The 18570-nt window shown below is 34.2% G+C and overlaps 4 protein-coding genes across 6 annotated transcripts; 3 read left to right on the top strand and 1 right to left on the bottom strand.

The window, feature by feature from the left end:
- On the top strand, positions 1399 to 2696 carry LOC18602486 (calmodulin-like protein 7). The gene has a single exon (XM_007033888.2). It carries the CDS (start codon positions 1554 to 1556, stop codon positions 2214 to 2216), a length of 663 nt encoding a protein of 220 aa, XP_007033950.2. The 5' UTR covers positions 1399 to 1553; the 3' UTR covers positions 2217 to 2696.
- On the bottom strand, positions 3631 to 9173 carry LOC18602485 (protein FAR-RED ELONGATED HYPOCOTYL 3). 2 transcript variants are annotated; one of them, XM_018119222.1, is made up of 3 exons: positions 9010 to 9173; positions 7531 to 8095; positions 3631 to 4097 (listed from the first exon to the last, which is right to left on the bottom strand). In XM_018119222.1, exons 2-3 carry the CDS (start codon positions 8080 to 8082, stop codon positions 3912 to 3914), a joined length of 738 nt encoding a protein of 245 aa, XP_017974711.1. In that variant the 5' UTR covers positions 8083 to 8095; positions 9010 to 9173; the 3' UTR covers positions 3631 to 3911. The 2 variants fall into 2 exon arrangements, with proteins under 2 accessions (XP_017974711.1, XP_007033949.1); XM_007033887.2 differs by having other exon boundaries at positions 7531 to 8087; positions 9010 to 9163.
- Positions 9846 to 13257, top strand: LOC18602484 (transcription termination factor MTERF15, mitochondrial). Of its 2 annotated transcripts, none has more exons than XM_007033882.2 (3): positions 9846 to 11341; positions 11443 to 11585; positions 12788 to 13257. In XM_007033882.2, the coding sequence occupies exon 1, from the start codon at positions 9880 to 9882 to the stop codon at positions 11197 to 11199; it is 1320 nt and encodes a 439-aa protein (XP_007033944.2). In that variant the 5' UTR covers positions 9846 to 9879; the 3' UTR covers positions 11200 to 11341; positions 11443 to 11585; positions 12788 to 13257. The 2 variants fall into 2 exon arrangements, with proteins under 2 accessions (XP_007033944.2, XP_007033945.2); XM_007033883.2 differs by having other exon boundaries at positions 11426 to 11585.
- LOC18602483 (protein FAR1-RELATED SEQUENCE 5) lies at positions 14388 to 18570 on the top strand. Its single transcript, XM_007033881.2, has 3 exons — positions 14388 to 14523; positions 15289 to 15719; positions 17699 to 18570. Coding segments are annotated over exons 1-3 (636 nt in total). The 5' UTR covers positions 14388 to 14522; the 3' UTR covers positions 17903 to 18570.

Raw genomic sequence — 18570 nt, 5'->3', positions numbered from 1 at the left:
TGGTAGGTTCCATACATTTTTATATGTAATTTCCATTCACTAAATTTATAGACCAAACCTCAGCCTTGGTATACCTTCTTGCAGCCTTTATCAGCAGTAATTCAGCTGTCTTCTGCAACACAATCTATTGCACCGATGAATAAGGTCATGCTCCAAACAAGCAATGCCCCAACTAGAAATTATGATCAAATGTAGGCCCTGAACCTTAGCTGGAGAAACTTTGGTGAAGTTTTTATGGAAACCCAACTGCCAATTCATTTCCATACACCAAAGCTTAATATAAAGATATAAGCCTGGCTTCACCTTTACTCCATAATTGTGAGAATCATGTACAACATAATTTTCAATTATGTACACACCTAGGGTTCCATGGTCCACATTTTGGTACTTTTTTTCCTTCTCCATTTTAATCCTTCATTGTTCTTTGGCTTCTCAATGTTATATTAGTTTAGAGGGTAAAGCTTAAAAAACCTGCTCACACCTTTGAAAATAATAAGATTATTGCAAGATCATAGGCTTTGTCTAGCAAATATAGTATTTAGCCTAATAAAATATTGAAATACAGTGAGGCATTATTTAGTTCATTTTTTTTATATATTATTCTTGGTAGGTAATTGTTTTATACCTGTTTTAAGTCAAAAAGAAATAGTTTAACTTGCTGTTGAGATATTCTTTCTAAATGTTTCTCAAAATCTTCACTCATTAGTCCTAATTATTCAGTTTATAAATTGTTAGTACATATTTAAATATTCACACCAAATTAAAACTATATGATTCTTATTTCTATTTATCATCTTATCAAAAATTTTATATATACTTATAAACAAACATACATTTAAAAGCAGATAAAAGTTTTACAGCAAAAATATTATATAATATTCTGAAAAATACTTATATTAAAGTGTTATTTGTATTATATTCGAATTAAATACAATAATATATAGGTAAAGTTTTAATATATTAGACATAATAAATTTTTATAGGAAATTTTTAGTTATAACCTAATAGTAAGTTGATATAATGATCTATGAAAATCAAGTTGACATGACGCCACCATGGATGACCAATTCCAGTCCATTTCAAATGCCGTCCGAGAAATCACCAAAACCTCCATACCTAAAATGTTTAAAATTAAAAAAACAATAAATGGCCACGTGTCGCCACCCCACCAATCACGCGAAAACAAACCCGTTGAGGAAACATTAAAGATCCAACGGTCAGAAATCATCAGCCGGCCCCTCCCTATCCTTTATTGTTGGCGCGTTCCAGTCCCCAACGTCTCTTAAATTTTTTTAAAGATCCGTTATCAACGGTCCGATTCTTTTAATTCACAAAAGACCAGGCAATTATAACAACGCGGTTTTGGTAACATTATAAGTATTAATTAATTTATTGTCACGCGTAAGTTTGATAGTCTCCACCCCCAACCTTACTCCTCTAAAAAGGGTTTCGGCTCCCCTCCCAAACTTTGCAACTGACTTCTCTCCAATTTTTGCTCCCAAATTTTCTCCCACACCACAAACATCTTTGTTCGGTGCCCTTTTTTCCTTCCGATGCCAACTGTTTTGTTAAGGATTTTCTTAGTATACAATCTTGTTTTAGACTATTTGGTCCCTAAGAAACTCAAAACCTTCCTGCCCTCCTCCTGGATTCCTACCCGCACCCTTGTTTCCACCGGCAGTGAGAGCAAAACACACACGTCTACTTCACCGGCACCGGAATCGGCATCTGCACCGGCATCCTCAGCTTGTTGCCCCCAAAGGATGGACGGAGCAGAGTTAAAGCGGGTTTTTCAAATGTTTGACAAGAATGGGGATGGAAGGATTACGAAGAAAGAGTTGAATGACTCCTTGGAGAACTTGGGAATCTTTATCCCTGATGGGGAGTTAACCCACATGATCGAAAAGATCGATGTCAACGGCGATAATTGTGTTGATATTGATGAGTTTGGGGAGTTGTATCATTCCATTATGGATGATAAGGATGAAGAGGAAGATATGAAGGAAGCTTTCAACGTTTTCGATCAGAACGGAGATGGTTACATTTCTGTTGATGAGTTGAGGTCTGTTCTGGTTTCTCTTGGCCTTAAACAAGGGAAAACCATTGAGGATTGCAAGAGGATGATAATGAAAGTTGACGTGGATGGTGATGGTAGGGTTAATTTTAAGGAATTCAAGCAAATGATGAAAGGTGGTGGTTTTAGTGCTCTGACTTAACTCGCAAGGCAAGATTTCTATTAAGGGTTTGTAGATATTTTTGGACAATCAATCTTAAGAGTTGTGATCAAGGTGAACTCAGCTTGGCCTCGTGGCTGCACTGCATTGGTTCTATCTTGTGTGTGCACCGCGGGTTACAAGCCGATGGATTGCTGCCAGTTGTCACACGGCACCAAAATCATTGGTATCACTAACTTGGAGAAGGGAGGGGAGAAAGGGGTGCAATGGGGAGGTAGGAACAATTTTTATCACCAAAGGATGAACATAGTTTGTCTTTTGCTGTTGGGTTTTTTTTATTTTGTTTGATTTCCAGGCTTGTAAGATTGGTTTGGGATAGGTGGTGTTATTGTTTCTGTCTCTGATATCCCCATTGTGATCATTTTCTAATGTGTCTTCATTTTTTTTCCTCTTCTTTCTTAGTGTATATTGAAATATGATTTGCTTAAATGATCTTAAAGAGAAGAATTTGCCTTTTTGCTAGTTGGTGTATTGATGATACTACTATTTCAATATCTATGACCAACCAATTTTTTCCCCTTTTCTCACAGTAGACTTTGACCACAACATTGAGAATTCTAGGTTCAACCTTTCCCGATTCTAAAGTTTTTGCGGTCAAGGCGGGCGCAAAAGTCTTGTTTTCTGAATTCCTGGTCAAATTCTAAAAGAATAAGTAACAGAGTCAGCGGCTGCTCCTGAAACACGTTCACACCTTTTACCTATAATGGAACTCTAATATGTATAAGAAACAGAAGGCATTCAGGTTCCAAGGAGAGCATTCCACCCTGTTCAAGTAAGTAATTGCTTGAAATATGTTCTGATGAAATATGTTCTGAAGGCCAATCTAAGCACCAACCAAAGAGACCAACATCCCTAGTATTAACTAGAATCCCTCCATCTTTGAGAATTTCTTAACTATAACCAAAAAAAAATGTTGGTTTACCAGTTACTAATCAAAACTACAAGAAGAAATTGACAGAAGCAACCAATGAAAGGGTAATTTTAACAATGAACCTTTGAAAGGGGTAGTCTTCTGATACATGGTTGAACACGCAGAGTTTGAACAGAAAAGAAAATATATTCAATCACGCATATTTGGACCTCACAAGACGATATAATACTTTCTCATGTTGCAGTCATGGAGGTCGTTGAATTCTCCCTGAAAATGTGAGGTCTTAATACGCTTATAAGTTAGGACACAAGGGTCTGTGAAGCGAGGATCTGTAGAGGTGCAGCAATAAAAGAAAGAAATTTCAAGAAATCAACATGTCAAGAGTCATCTTCATTTTCACTTGCAAGTATAGGGGCTGAATGCTTTATATGAGTGCATGCACACACCCAAAAACGGGGAGAGGAAAAGAAGCAGGGATAACAGGGGAGGTGGTTTTGCTCAGGTGAAAAGAACTCATCATTGAAATTTAAGGAAATTAACATGTTAAAACCGTTTTCATATTCTTCACTTGTTTGAATACAACAGAACTCACTGAGAGGAAAATGCCAAAGAAATCCCCAGCAAATATTTCTCTATCATGGTGGTTTTTAAGATACAGTGTTATGCTAATGAACTACAATGGCAGCCTCAGAACATTTAAAATGTTGAATCCAAGGATTGAATTTAGTAGTATCCTAGTGTTATAAAATTAGGTTTAGTTATGGCCCATCCTATGAAAAATTGCAGGCGAACAAGGCCAGTTAAAGCTATACATCATCAAGTTCAACCTTTTTCAGGCTGTCAACTATGTCTTCAACTCTTATTGACATAAATTCAGCATGTTCTTCGAGATCTTTGAGAATCTTCTGTAGTTGCTGCCGAAATGCTGCAGACCGTTCTTTTTCACGTTGTAGTTCACTGGTTAGATCCTGTATTTTCTTATCCTTCTCTTCCTGCAAAAGTATCAACCTGAAGTCAGCTGAAAAAGCATCGACTAAGTACTTTATTGTTGAGGACTAAGTAGCATCATATGCAAAATTAATAAGTAGAAAATTTCCTCAAAGAGAGGACTTAATATTGTGCTTCATCAAAATTAATTGATATAACTTCTTGTTGATCTGCCAAAATCTTTTAATTTAACAGCTTAATTGAAAAAGAACATTTGGCCTAGCCAGCAATGAGATCGAAAGTATAGACTATTTAAGTAACTTCCACTTCCAACAAGAAAATGTGAATTAACAAAAGGTATTGTTATTCCCATTTAAAACAAGAAAGTCACCAAAAATTAAAGAATAATGTCAATACATTGGTTGTTGAGCAGTCAAGAGCTCATTTTGCTAAGTTCACTTGTGGGAACTGGGAAGCATATGCATTGGGTTGACAAATAAAAGTTTTCGAACAGGACTCTGAGAGCTTTAGATGATAGAAGTTTATAGTGACATAGTATCAGGGCCACAAAGATGGTCTTTACACCAACTCGAAGTCTCAAAAGCATTTAATCAATCCCGTTGCCTGTCTTAAGCCACTAGCATTTTTTTTTTGTTTTCCTTGCTTCTCTTACTTTTGGAAACTACTTCTCAAGTTAAAGACAGAACATTTCCCATTTTCTAGAGCCCTTGCTCTCCCTACATTTATTTTATCTACCCAAATTGTTGACAAAAGAGTAGTCCAATATAACCATGAGCAGAACCCCTATATCTTATATAAGGACTGAAGTTATGCATCTTGTTATAATTGAAGCAAGTAATGTATGTGTATTAAGGACTAATCGATAAACTAAGTTTGACTAACACAAGCAACATTTGAGCTGAATTCTGCCCTTTAAAGAGGATAATGGACATTCCAGAGACAACACAACCTGCCATCAAGGCCCATACCTCCCACCTGATTTTGTTTAGTCTTGCCAAATAAGCTGTTATATTCTTTTCTTGCATGCCGCAGCATCAGATATCTCAGTCCAGGAGCAACTACAAAAGTACCTGTGAATTTGTAATGTTACCTACCCACTACCTAAAACACACAAATATTCATTACTTCTAGACAGTATGCAATCTGCTGTGAGGTTTTCTCTCACCTTCAATTATTTTGGATAGGCCAGGGGTTGACCAGAAAAAGTAGAGGTAATCTTACCTGACACCCATATCTTTGAAAGAAGAGTTTTTTCCACTATTCCCACTTTAAATTAAAAAAAATATTGATAATATTGTTTGTCTTAGAAATAGTCTTAAAAGAAAGTGTTCCCCCTCCCCCCCCCACCCAAAAAAAAAAATTGGTGACATTTTAGGTTAAATGAAATCAAATTCACTTGATAAGGAATGTAATCTTACATGAGTAATAAATTTCAAAGGACATTAAATACTAACAACTAATAAGTGGTATTTCCTATTTAATCAGGTAGTAGATGTACATAAAAATGAAGTCTTGTATAGCAATAGCAATTACTGTATCTGAAGACAAGTATGAGATTATTCTTTGTAAATAAAACGGATAAACTTTGTAGGGATTTATGCATAATGTCCAATAGAAAGTTTCCCCCTCCTTTCACATTTGAATAACAAGTGTTTACAATAAAAATCAAATATTAATTGGACTAGTGCACACCCAAAAAAAGTAGGTGAATCAGAATAAATAATGAAAAACGAACATATAATAGAAGATGAAGATAAAAAAAAAAGCTTCATCTAAAATATCATATATATTTTCTCATATTGAGGAAGTGAAACAAACCTTGAATTCTTCATTTCTAACATCATTTAAATATCTTAATAACAATGTTTCAAACATGGTAAATATCTAAAAAAACTATTTGAAAAAACAAAATCCTTAAATGTGCCTAATAAAAATATTAAAATTAATGTCAAACAAAAGCATCAATATTAAGACAAGTTCACATTCACAAGTACAATAACAAGCAAATGAAGCGGCTAACAAGAAACAAAAGCATCTTAAAATTATATAAGTAGTATTCTTACTTCTATCACTTTTAAATAAGTTCATACAAAAGCTCATATAACAAGCCAATGAATGAGCTTATAAGCACATCTGACTGATCTCATAAGCAAATCTTAGGGGCTACACACAAGCTTTCTTAATAAGCTTAACAAGCCAAGCAATCTTATATTTAAACACAGTTATCTATTCAACAAGTTTAAAACTTATGCTCGAACCTCTTTATTAGTTAAATAAATGAGCTTAAACAAGCTCAAATAGAAAATTGCAAGCACAGTAGGGGTGTTAACACCACTTCTTCATCACTGAAAGTTAGAAAACACTAGTCGTTATAATTTTTTTTAAAGGTGGGGGGAAGAATATGAGATAGGATGTGCAAAAGATCTACCAAGAATTTAAGGTTAGACATCCAGATTCCAAAGGTGCATTTTGAAACACCATCAAAGCCCAAAATGGCAGAAAATGTTACATTAAGTAAATCAACTACAAAGTTTTAAAAGGTCTCCATAACTTCTCCACAAGGACCTACCCCAAAGGCTAGAGTAGGCAATTGCACTAACAACTGCAATAAGAGTCAGTAAAGTGTGAGCAAACGCCTAATTTAGTAAAACCATAGTAGAGGTCAAATGATTGTGCAACTAAATGCAGCAAAACTTAAGCAACTTGACAAACATCACGTTTCAATAGGTTCTTTCTTTTTTCACTTTTTAATATGAACTTCTCCATAATTGTTTGAACCCAAATGTAATGCATAAACAACAATGGGAAAAGATGAAGATTCAACTCTGGACTAGCATACGGGCTACCTTTGGGGAAACTTTTATACAGTTTGCAACTTTCCTGGGCACAGCTCAATGTATTGAACAAAAAAATCCCACTCTAGACAAACATTATAGGTATCAAGACCCATCTGCCATTACCCTAGCTAAAATGCAATATTGGAATGCTACCCTTTAATATGGCTAATGCCTAGGTCCACAAACCAAAGTATAAGAACCTGCATGTACAACAATGGTCAAAGAGTTCTTCACAAAACTTTTGAGAGGCAAACAGAGTTCCTCAGCTTAGAGTTTTGGTTCAAAACAGACTGAGGATTTGGTATTAAACTCTCATATTACAATTGTCTTTTGCATAAGCTTTCCAAGAATAAAAATGTTTCAAAGGGAAGAAAATTCAGGCATTAGCAAAAGCAACAAACAGACTGCCCTGTCAATCACCAAGTCATTAAATTAGTAGAGGATGCTATTTCAGAAATATGCTTCAGGGAAATCATAAGTCATGATAACAGGTACTGATGCTATATGAAACATCAACTTCAAATCAGACACCTCTGCATGTCTATAATTTTGTTCAACACCAAGATCTAAAGCCTAATTATGATAATAATGGTGGTAGTTAAATCAACCCAGTAGAGCACATCAAGTATCAGAGACTTACCTCACTAAGCATATTAATAGTTGGCAGTTCCCCCGGAAATTTGCAAAGTGTCATTAGCTTGTGGTTATGCTCTCGTACAAATTTGGTAACAATCCATTTACCTCCATCCCTTGCAGCCAACCTTATCATTGCTTTGCAACCTTCTCTTGTAATTGGCCTTGGAGGAAGAACCCTGTCTTTTCTATGTGTATGCTTTGCTGCTCGAAAACCTTCTCTAGAACAAACAAAATCCCGCCCAATTATAGCCATGTTCTTTAGTGAGTGTCGGATTCGATTCGTTCGTATGGTGAAACCAGTGCGCTTAGCATATTCAAAATAAAAATCCCTTGCATCATCTAGGGATTGGAAAGTCATCCCATTGTATGGCTCCAAGTTTCCTATATCCAAAGCTTTGCCAGATTGTTCTAACGCAATGAACTCATTATTCATTACATTATGCCCCTGCAATAGTTCTGGCCCCATCCCTTCATACTCAGCAGTGTTAACAGCAGTTTCATCCTCTGAGCTTCTATCACTATCTGAAAAATCATGTGGATCAGCAGCCCCTGCCATTACTCCTGCAAGTCTGAAAGATAGTAACAATTATATCTACTTCTCAAAGTATACACTATCCCATCAGTTCATCACATATTTTCTGGTAAGTTAATGCATATCCCCAATGTCACTTGGACTCTGACTGTCAGACATGACTATGTATCTGATACAGGTTCATTCAATTCTTTGAGGTGTCAATATGTGTCCAAAAAAGTTGTTAACACCATATTTGCAACAAAAATTAAATGGATTTTATCTACTATCAACTGGAAATACACCCAAAATTTTCTTCAAATTAAATTGGATTTTATCTCTCCGTTAAAAAAGTCAATAAACATCTGTAGACAAAAAATGAAGAGCAAGAGCAAAATAGTTTTTTCCCACTTTTTTGTCTTTCATAAAAAATCTAATTCCGCTCCATCATGCTGCCTCATAAGTTTCAAAATATAAATGAGAGATCAAGCAAGTTAAATAACCAAAAATAAATTAAAAAAAAAAACAGAAGGGAAAGGAAAAAGGCACAGGCCAAATTATGATTCCAACATAATACTAAAATGAAAGCTCCCTGTTCAAGGCCTCAAAAATCTCCTCTAGTACCCAGCTAAAAGTAGGGCCAATGAGGGGAAAATTTCCTCAACTTAGGACCGCCACTTCCTTTTTTTTTTTTTTTTTTCCATTTTTATGTTTGCCCATGTCAATTAAACATGTAAATGCATTTATTTTCAAGCTGAAAAGTCAAATTTTGTTTCACTTTCTCAAGAATTCAGATCAAACCCAGTTCACCAATTACTCAAAATATCCCGTCTAAAATTTCCCAACCATAAAAAATGTAGAGGAAAAAAAAGAAAAAAAACAAAAGAAGAAGCTCAAAGTTAAATGAATCAGTAACTGCCATAAGAAAGTATAACCCAGAAATGAAAAACAGGGAGAAGAAAAGAAGCTCACGGTTGTAGTAAAAATGGGAGTGGAGAACAGGGCTTGCTTTTATGATCTTTGAACTGCTTCTTTTCGTCTTTGAGAGTAACTTTTGAGTTTCTGTTTCTCAGACAGGGACAGACATTTTGAGAGAGTTGGAGAAAAGAGAGATTTTAGGTGGGTTAAGATCTGACGGTCGACATCAAATCCCATAAACACATACATTTTTTTTCATAAGAAATTTTTCCTTTACCAAAAAAAAAAAAAAACCTCACACTCTCCGTCCAATTGTTATTCTTATGGATTTACATTTTTAATTTAAAAAATATATTTATCAGATTAACAAAATTATTTATAAATTTAAGATTCATATTCGTGACATTATATTTAACTTCTTAAAAGTTATTATATTTTATTTATATATATATATATATATATATATATATATATGCATATATTTTTATATTTATATTTACATTAGTGTATGACTTAGAGGTGTGAATTTTTTGTGTTACAATTTGTTTATTTTTTATCAAATTTCATTTGTTTTATTTTTTTATTGCTGAAAAATGTTTTTATTGATTAAGAGAGAGTCCTCATTCTATTTTAATATAAAACAGCTTTTATTAAGGTGGTAAATCTTAAAAAATTATGTGCATAAAATTATGATAGAATATGATAATTAATTTTAAAAAGTAACAAATAATTATTTAAAAAACTATATATAAACATGTTTACTAGTGTTGATGATTACTAGAATAATAATTTTATTTGAGTAATTTATAAATAGAATTATTTTAATTAAATTAATTAATATAACATAACATGGTATAAGAAGAAAAGCTAGGTGTTCAAATATACTTGAAGGCTGAACATCAGAGTGTCCGGTGAAGGAAAACAATGGCCGTCACTTCCTTAACCAAAGCCACTACTCTCAAGTGTCGTCTCTCATCAACCCAATTCTTTTCCACAGTTCCTCCCAAAGTTCCCCAATACAGGTACCAGATTTCTCTTGCCAATCTCCTCCAAAGGTGCGGTTTCCCACCTTCTCAAGTCCACACTTTCCTTGCAAGAAACCATTCGTTGCTCAATCATTCCGATTTGCACGACATTCAAAACTCTCTAAACATTCTTTTATCTTTCAAAATTCCCCAGAATTCCCTTATTTCTTTACTCTCTGACTGTCCAGCAGTTTTGGACTCTAACTTTTTGAAGAAATGGCAAATTGGGATTTCCAAATTTGGAAACTTGGATATTTCCCCGTTGGTTATTAGCAATGTTTTGGCACTTTCAAGGAGATTTCAGATTGACCCGGATGGGTTTTTGAAGAGGATTGGTGCTTTGAAGGGTTTGGGGTTTAATGGTGGGGTTTTGACTAGGGTTTTAGAAGGGTTTCCGAGGGTAATCATGATGAAGGAAAATGAAATTTGTAGAAAGGTTGAATTTTTCGAAGGAATTGGGATTCCAAGATATGGGATTGAAAGGGTTTTTTATTTGTTTCCTGAGGTTTTAGGATTTGATATTGGAAATAGGTTGAAGCCATTGCTTGAGGAGTTTGTGGAATTGGGTTTTAGTGAAAATGAGTTTAGGAAGGAGATTGTAAGGGATCCAAGAGTTTTGAGCATGGCATTAGGGGAAATGTCAAGGTGTTTGGGATTGTTGAGGACTCTGAAATGTCGCGTTCCCATTAAGGACAGGATTGTTAGTGAAGGAGAATTTAGAGCTGGATTGGAAGTGAAGCTTAGAGTTGATTGCTTGTGCAAACATGGGTTGATTCATAGAGAAGCATTTAAGATCCTATGGAAAGAGCCAAGATTGGTTTTGTATGAGATTGAGGAGATTGAGAAGAAGATTGAGTTCTTGGTGAACAGAATGAAGTATGGTGTCGGTTGCTTGGTTGAGGTTCCAGAGTATCTGGGTGTGAATTTTGACAAACAGATTGTTCCTCGATACAATGTCATAGAGTATTTGAAATCAAATGGTGCACTGGGTCTTGAGATAGGGTTGAAGAGTTTGATAAAACCAAGTAGGCTTAGATTCTATAATTTGTATGTCAAGCCATATCCAGAATGTGAAAAGATGTTTGGGAGGTTTGTGGAAGATGCTGGCCATCAAAGGCGGCATCCAGTTGGGATGTGGAAGCTTTTTAAGCCACAAAAGTATACAGAATCAAAAGAAGATGTGAAAAATATGAAGTCTTTTATGGAACCACTAGTTTAGTTGACAAAGCCACTGACAGATGATTGGTTAATAACCCAAGCTGAAAGCAGAACTAAATGAAGCAACAAGAAAGCAGAACTAAACGCAGATTGTTCTTTGTATGGTGTCAGCTGGGTTAAGACTGGCTCATTCAGAACCAGAAGTGAGTTACTAGACTCTAGCAAGTTTTCATTTGTCTTTCTCTTTTAATTGAATGCCACTTAAAATGTGTTTTAAATTGATTCAGGCGGTTACATATTTTAGTCTCAAACCAGACTACTGCAAGAGCGAGTAAATGGACGAAGGAATGTAAAATGTCTATGGCCTTAGATAGAACATTGGACAAGGTCAGTCGCCTGGCAATAGCACCAAAAGTAGCTGTTTTCACTGATCCTTAATATGGAAAGGTGCCTGACATTTCTTCTTCATTCCTCCTCTCCCTGTGGATATATATATATATATATGTATGTATATATATATATGTATGTATGTATGTATGTATGTATGTATGTATGTATGTATGTGTATGTATGTATGTATGTGTGTGTGTGTGTATATATGTATATGTATATGTATGTGTATATATATATATATACATACATACATATATATATATATATGTATGTATATATTTATGTACCCATGCATTTGAAATTTTGAATCACTTTGCTTCTGTCTGAATATATTATTTTCCTCTTTTTTTTATTATTTTATTTTTTCTGTAAGTTCAAATTGGATACAGTCGAACCATGAATTGCTATTTTGCTTTTCTATGCAATTTAATAATATGGCATAGAATCTTTTGGCATGAATCTTGGTCTCAGAACAACCTATAACTTGGAATAGATTGGAAAACTTGCTTTACGACATGTACTTTTTAATCTGTGATTGGATGATTGACTTGGCAGAGATGCCTTTGGAGTGGGTAGTCCACTACTTTTGTTTTGTTACTCTTGTTTTTGAGCTTTATTTGGGTTTTAGGCCTCTTTAAAGTTTGCCATATCTCAAGTTGAATAAAAGCATCAGGCTGTTTGCAAAAGGATTATTGCTGACAAATTTAGAGCTGATGGGAGACATCTTGATGAATTTGGTCTATACATTGTGAAGCTGATAATTTACCTCATTGCGTTAATCATTACTTTTTAACCAAGGAGATACTCATTCGAAAACACATTTCCCCTTACCTCTACATCTTGATACAATTAACCTGGATTCTTTGGTTGGCCATGCGACCAACAAAGCCATTCATGCTTCATTAGAGTTTCTCATTTGTGTCAATCAAGTTGGTGAACAAGTTGGCCTGAGCAAGCATTAAACTGGGCATAGTAAATCAATATGCACTTTTCGTGATTTTATGTGTCAGAAAGTAAACCAAGTTGATGTTGGTTTGTTCAGTTGGATTGTTGAATCAGATATTTATACCGCATTTATGCATTCACTGCTCAAGTTCACAAAAACTCGTTTAAATCTGTTAAGTTGTGCAATATTTCTCTTAAAACTAAAACTTTGTTATGCCTAGCACCACCAGTTGCAAGATGATATGAATAATGATTCTTTTTGTGTAAGATTTGGCCATATTGAATTGCTTACACTGTCTGGTCGAATACAGTTTGTCTGAAACTAGTAGAAAGCCCCTTTGACCTTGGCCAGGAGTGGGAATTGTCTGCCTCAAGCCAATGCTTCAGTTTGGATCGAAAGGGTATCAAACAATGCCGGGCCCCAAAGTAAATTTTGATGCAAGGATTCCATGAACACCTGAGAGGTTTTCCATTCCTTCATTTTCGGCCAATGGAGGAAGAGCAGACTCAGTATTTGGTTGTGAACAGCTTAGGAAATTTAAATGAGCTTCATCTGATTGAGGGTCCTGCTTGTACCATTTTCCATTTCTTCCTCTGGATTAGATATGCTTGTTTACTGGGATTGAAAAAGGTTATACAATGTTAAAATTTCCATATGTGACAGATGGACAACTCGAAAGAATCTGAATTGTTTCAGCCTTACCTTGTGATTGCAACACAATCACTTATGCATAAAAAAGGTTCTCAAAAAGAAAAGTGAGATGGCAGTAATTTGTGCTCATCTGTTTCTTATTTGTTTATTTATTTTCGGCAATTGTTCATTCCCTATGGGGCATCCCATTCCCAGCTATTAAGACTATATTGAAACTTTAGGATTCAAATACTCGGATGGGATAGTGTTGGGGTTTTCAATTTAGTCGATTGAAACTGGTTGAATTTGGTTAATTTCGTTTAGTTTTTCACTATTGGTATTAATCAATTAGAAATGACTGTTTGTTTTGTTATTTTGATCAATTTTCATTGTCTAAAATTTATAACTGAATCGATCAATTATTATATTTAAATGTTTTATATATATATACATGTATATAGTATTAACATTTTAAATATATATAGATATATATGCAATTAATTAAACACATTTAGGTTTTATTAAAAAAATATTATTGAAACATTAAGCAAAAATTTTTAAATATATTTTATATATAAATATTATTAATAATTAGAATCAATAAAAATAATTTGATTTCCATTAGTTTTTTTTTTTTTTGTTCTTTTTGCTTTTAAAGTATAATTCAGTCGATTTCAATTATTTTCTATGAGGGTTTGATTAATTCAGTTTTTGAAAATTTAAAATCAAAACCAATCAAATACTTATTCTTATCAATAAAGCCATGAGTAGAGTCCTAGATACTTATAATTTTATTTTACGGTATTTGAACTTGAACTCAATTAAAAATGCACTCTATAATACTTGAAATCAGCTGTAATTATTTATTAAAATTATTTAGTTAAAAATGATATGATTATCCACCAAACAGTAACTTGTTTGTTAAGGAAAAAAAAACATGGATATATATAAAAATATTTGATTCAGTGGTTGATTCATGTTGCTTTATTTGAAAAAAAAAAAAAAGACATGAATATTTGATTAGATACAAACTTGAAATTAAATTTTGAATTAAAATAAAATTTGAAGTTCATTGTATTAATCAAAAATAAAAAATTTTAAAACTATGAAATAAAAGTGAAATACTAGAAAATTGTTTAATTTCAGTAAGTAAATTATTAAATATAAGTAACTTAAAAAAATGAAAAAGTTCCCAAATTCTTCTTTCCCTTCAATTTTATACACGTGGCATCAACTGATTCCACTTCCACTTCAAATTCCTTAAAAGTAAATCCCCTCAATTCCTTTAATACTTTGAACTTTCTCCAAAATTATCTTTAGCAACCCAGTTTAGTCGCCGTACTCCTTACTCGTCCTCTGGATAGAACAGACACGGAAGAAAGATCTTCGTTTCCCTTATTCCATCCTTTAAACCAAGTAAGTAGCAACTTCTTTCCCCATTTCCTTTTCTCCTCTGTTTCCGTTGACCCTTTTGTTAATTTGGCTTAATTTTCCATTCAAATATGCTGTGAATTAAGTATAAGGACGGATTTGATTTGACTTTAATGGGTTTGATTGTTTTTCCCCATGTGTCTAACTTATATTGGAATTTAATCGAAATTTCCAGTTTTTGATTGGTTTAGTTTCCAGTTTCTTATTTGAGGTTTAAAGGAAATCTGTTGTTTATTGAAGAGTCCTTAAATAATGTCTGCTCTTCCTTAGTCGATGAATTATTTAAAGGGATGACGTTGAAATAATATATGAGTTACACGATAGGAGATGGTACTTTCCCATCCCATAATCCCTGCCCTTCCCTAGTAGGATTCGAGCATGGAATTTCAAGTTAGAGCCTCACGTTCTAACAGTTGAAGTGTCTCGTTGAAGGCGTTCAATTTAGTTGTTTTGGTCCCTTAGAATTTTCTTTTTTTGATTTTGGACATTGGCACAGTGGTGCAATGTGACCCATATAGTAGTCAGTACATGGTAGGAAAAGCCTTAGTTTGTTGTTGTTGTTTTTTGTATTTAAGAACTTTTTGAACTGCTAAAAATGAATGTTTTGTAATGTACTTTTCTATCTTGAATTGCTGTTGTGAGCAACAGTTCTCACATTTTCCTCTTGTAGAGGATATAAATTTGTATTTTATATCTCCCCTTTTTTTTTCAAAATTTTTATGAATAATGGTTAATCTTATTGTGTGGCAGTGGATTTGGATGAGGGTGCTGAAGCAATAGAGAGCTTTACAGGAGGGGAGACAGTGGCAGTTCCATGTGAAGGAGACTCAATTGTAGAACCACATGAAGGTATGGAGTTTGAATCTGAAGATGCTGCCAAGATATTTTATGACGAATATGCACGGCGGGTAGGCTTTGTTATGCGTGTGATGTCTTGCCGTCGATCTGAAAGAGATGGGAGGATTCTTGCTCGTCGGCTTGGATGTAATAAGGAGGGTTATTGTGTTAGTATTCGAGGTAAATTTGGCCCTGTCCGAAAGCCCCGGCCAAGCACGAGGGAAGGCTGTAAGGCAATGATTCATATTAAGTTCGATAAGTCTGGAAAGTGGGTGATAACGAGATTTGTAAAGGACCATAATCATCCACTTGTAGTCGCTCCACGTGAGGCTCGTCAAACAATGGTGAGTTGGTCACTTTGCTCCCCTCCTTTTCCTCTTCTTTGAAACTATAATCTTCTGTGTAGTTTCCATTCTGACTGTCCAAAACTTTGGTTAAATTTTCTAGTTTTATATTCTGTCTGGTTTATCTAATTTTCAAATTTTTATGGAGTAATGTTTTCTCTTCAGACTTAAATTTGCCTTTGTTTGTAGGAAAATAAGTTTTTCCCTGTAATCTTTATCTATATTCCAGTATCATGTTTTTCTATTTCTATGTAAATGATATCGTATAAATGCTCTTTAAGCAGAACAAAAACCATTGGATGAAGATGTAATTATATAATAAGGTGTTTAGGAACAAAGGAGTATCATGTTCCTTTAGAAGGCATGAAACCAATGTATTTTTGAAAAGTAGTTGGGATTAATATTAAAGTATTTTATGTCTCTACAAGAGTAGAATTTTTTTACTTTTAATAGTTTATTTAACTACTAGACTGAGAGCTGCTTAATTGAAGAAGGAAAGAGGGAAGTAGCCTGTGCGTTTGTTTACTTTAAAAGAGATTTTAGCCAAATGAAGATGTGTAGTTTGCATGTTCATGCGCTATGAGGACTATACCAGCTTTGGGTGAAAATAGAAACTGCACTCAAACATAATACTAATAACCACATTAATACGAGGACTATACCAACTTTGGGTGAAAAGGGTATGTCAGATATAACTTGTAGAAGAAACAAGAAAGCGCCTGCAGCCTCTTCTCAGCTGTACTGCAAGTTATAGGTGTTGTGGTTGTCTTATCGATGAGCTAGGAGTGGTATCAGTGAGGCCCTGGGTTGTTGGACTTTCTACTTCTTATTTTGATCTTGACTTGACAGGTGATAACCACATTAATATGGGGCAACGAAACATTCAATAAGTGTGAACTAGGAAAAAACCTAAGAACTACAGTTACTTTCAAGATTAGACTGGCAAAGCTCAACCAAGATTCATCCTTAGACCCAAATTCTCCATACTTCTCTTCTATGCATTTATGCTTGCCTTTAATATCTATTTGCATTTATTCCGAAATTCTATAAATGCTGCCAGACACTTGATTTTTTACTATGATGTCTTCTGAGGATAAAACTATGCCATGCATTTGTGCAATATTTCTGTTGAACATCTATATTTGGTATTAAATATTATGCAATTAGAAGACAACACATTCGCTGAATGAGTATAAGCTGAAGTGAGGCTATTGAGATAATGTCTACTCATATATGAAAAGATAGAATAAAAATGAAGTTGTTCATGAGAGGGTATAGGTGGCACTAGTTAAGGATAAACCTAGGAGTGATTAATTTAGATGGTTTATTCTTGTGCAGCATAGACCTAGCAATGCTTGGTTATGTAAGAGGAAATCGATCCCCATAGAAAAAATAAAAATTGGTTGAGGAATCCAAATATGTCATGGGTTGAAATCATAAATGATGATTTGGCTTCTTGAAATTTTTCGAATTATATGCCCTTGACTGAGTGGAATGGGAAAAACAAATTTGTGAAGCTTACCCCAATTTAGGCATATTTGAATTGAATACTTCCAAAGTAATCTTAGGTAGTAAAAGTACCCCATTTGGTTGTAGTTTCATCATTTTGAAGCTGAAAGCTTGAGCCACTTGATTTGTGACGCAATCAAATGAATTAATTGCTCATTCGTGCTATTCCTCAGTAATATAATATTTCATCTCATAAACAGTTTTTACTTTTTCCACTATTTTCCCTAATATGTCTTAACAAATTGAGCATTTTTAATGTTTTGGTATGCTTCATTTTCAGGCATCTACAGTAGTTTGCATACAAAGGCATGTTCGCGGGCACATTATTCCTTTTTTTTTTTTATGGTTTGGTGCTCATTAGTATGATATTTTCCAAAAAATGTGATGTGAAATGATCCTATATCTATATGGAACAAATATTTGCTTTCCAAGTGTTTCTAACAATGTGCTTTCTGTATACAACTTTGAAGGATGAAAAGGATAAGAAAATTCAAGAACTAACTGCTGAGCTGCGGAATAAGAAACGACTATGTGCAGCATATCAAGAACAACTGACTGCATTTATGAAAATCGTTGAGGAGCATAGTAACCAACTATCAAAGAAAGTACAAAATGTAGTCAACAACTTGAAGGAATACGAATCTATAGAACTGGAGCTATTGCAACATAGATAGCCTCAGTCATTTGTGTGTGTATGCCATCACCCTTTTCTACTTAAAGCTCTGTCATCATATCTAGTTGATAAATATCATCTGATAGAAACTTCCGGATCAGTTGATCCGAATGTGTCATATAATTTGTTCATTTATAACTGTTAGATTTTCTTTTTATGTTTCATTTGTGGGTGTAGCAGAGCTGTGTAAACATAGGGCTTCCAAGTGCAAATACAGAGATGAGAAGAGCTGTTATTTAATTCAAAGTTAGTGAGGGTTAGGGTTGTATCTAGAGTGCCCCAGTGAAGGCATTGCAATTGGGGACAGACATTTTTCTTTTTTTGAGTAAGGGAACCAACAATTTTTGTGCGTAAAGAACATTCTTGAGTATTTGAAGGGAGGTCCTTTTACAGTTATGGTAATGTGATGAAGACAGTAAGAGGTATGCTTTTCCTCACAGCTTCCTCATGATGTGGTCCTGACTACATATGCTATTTTTCTGTTAAACTTTGAATAATGCTTTAGCCACAATGATTTAAAACCTGAATTACCTTTGGTACATTTTGATTCTCCAGCCAGATTGTGTTTAATCATGTAAAGTATTGGAAAATACTTATTTCTGGAATGATATATTGATCTTTTATTTGTATGTTCATTTACTCCTAAATGCACAAGCTATGCTGTTTTAA

This window comes from Theobroma cacao, chromosome 4 (genome assembly GCF_000208745.1).
Source record: "Theobroma cacao cultivar B97-61/B2 chromosome 4, Criollo_cocoa_genome_V2, whole genome shotgun sequence".
Classification (NCBI taxonomy): Eukaryota; Viridiplantae; Streptophyta; class Magnoliopsida; order Malvales; family Malvaceae; genus Theobroma; species Theobroma cacao.
The sequence above is the reverse complement of the archived record's forward strand: the minus strand, read 5'-3'. Positions and strand labels throughout refer to the sequence as shown.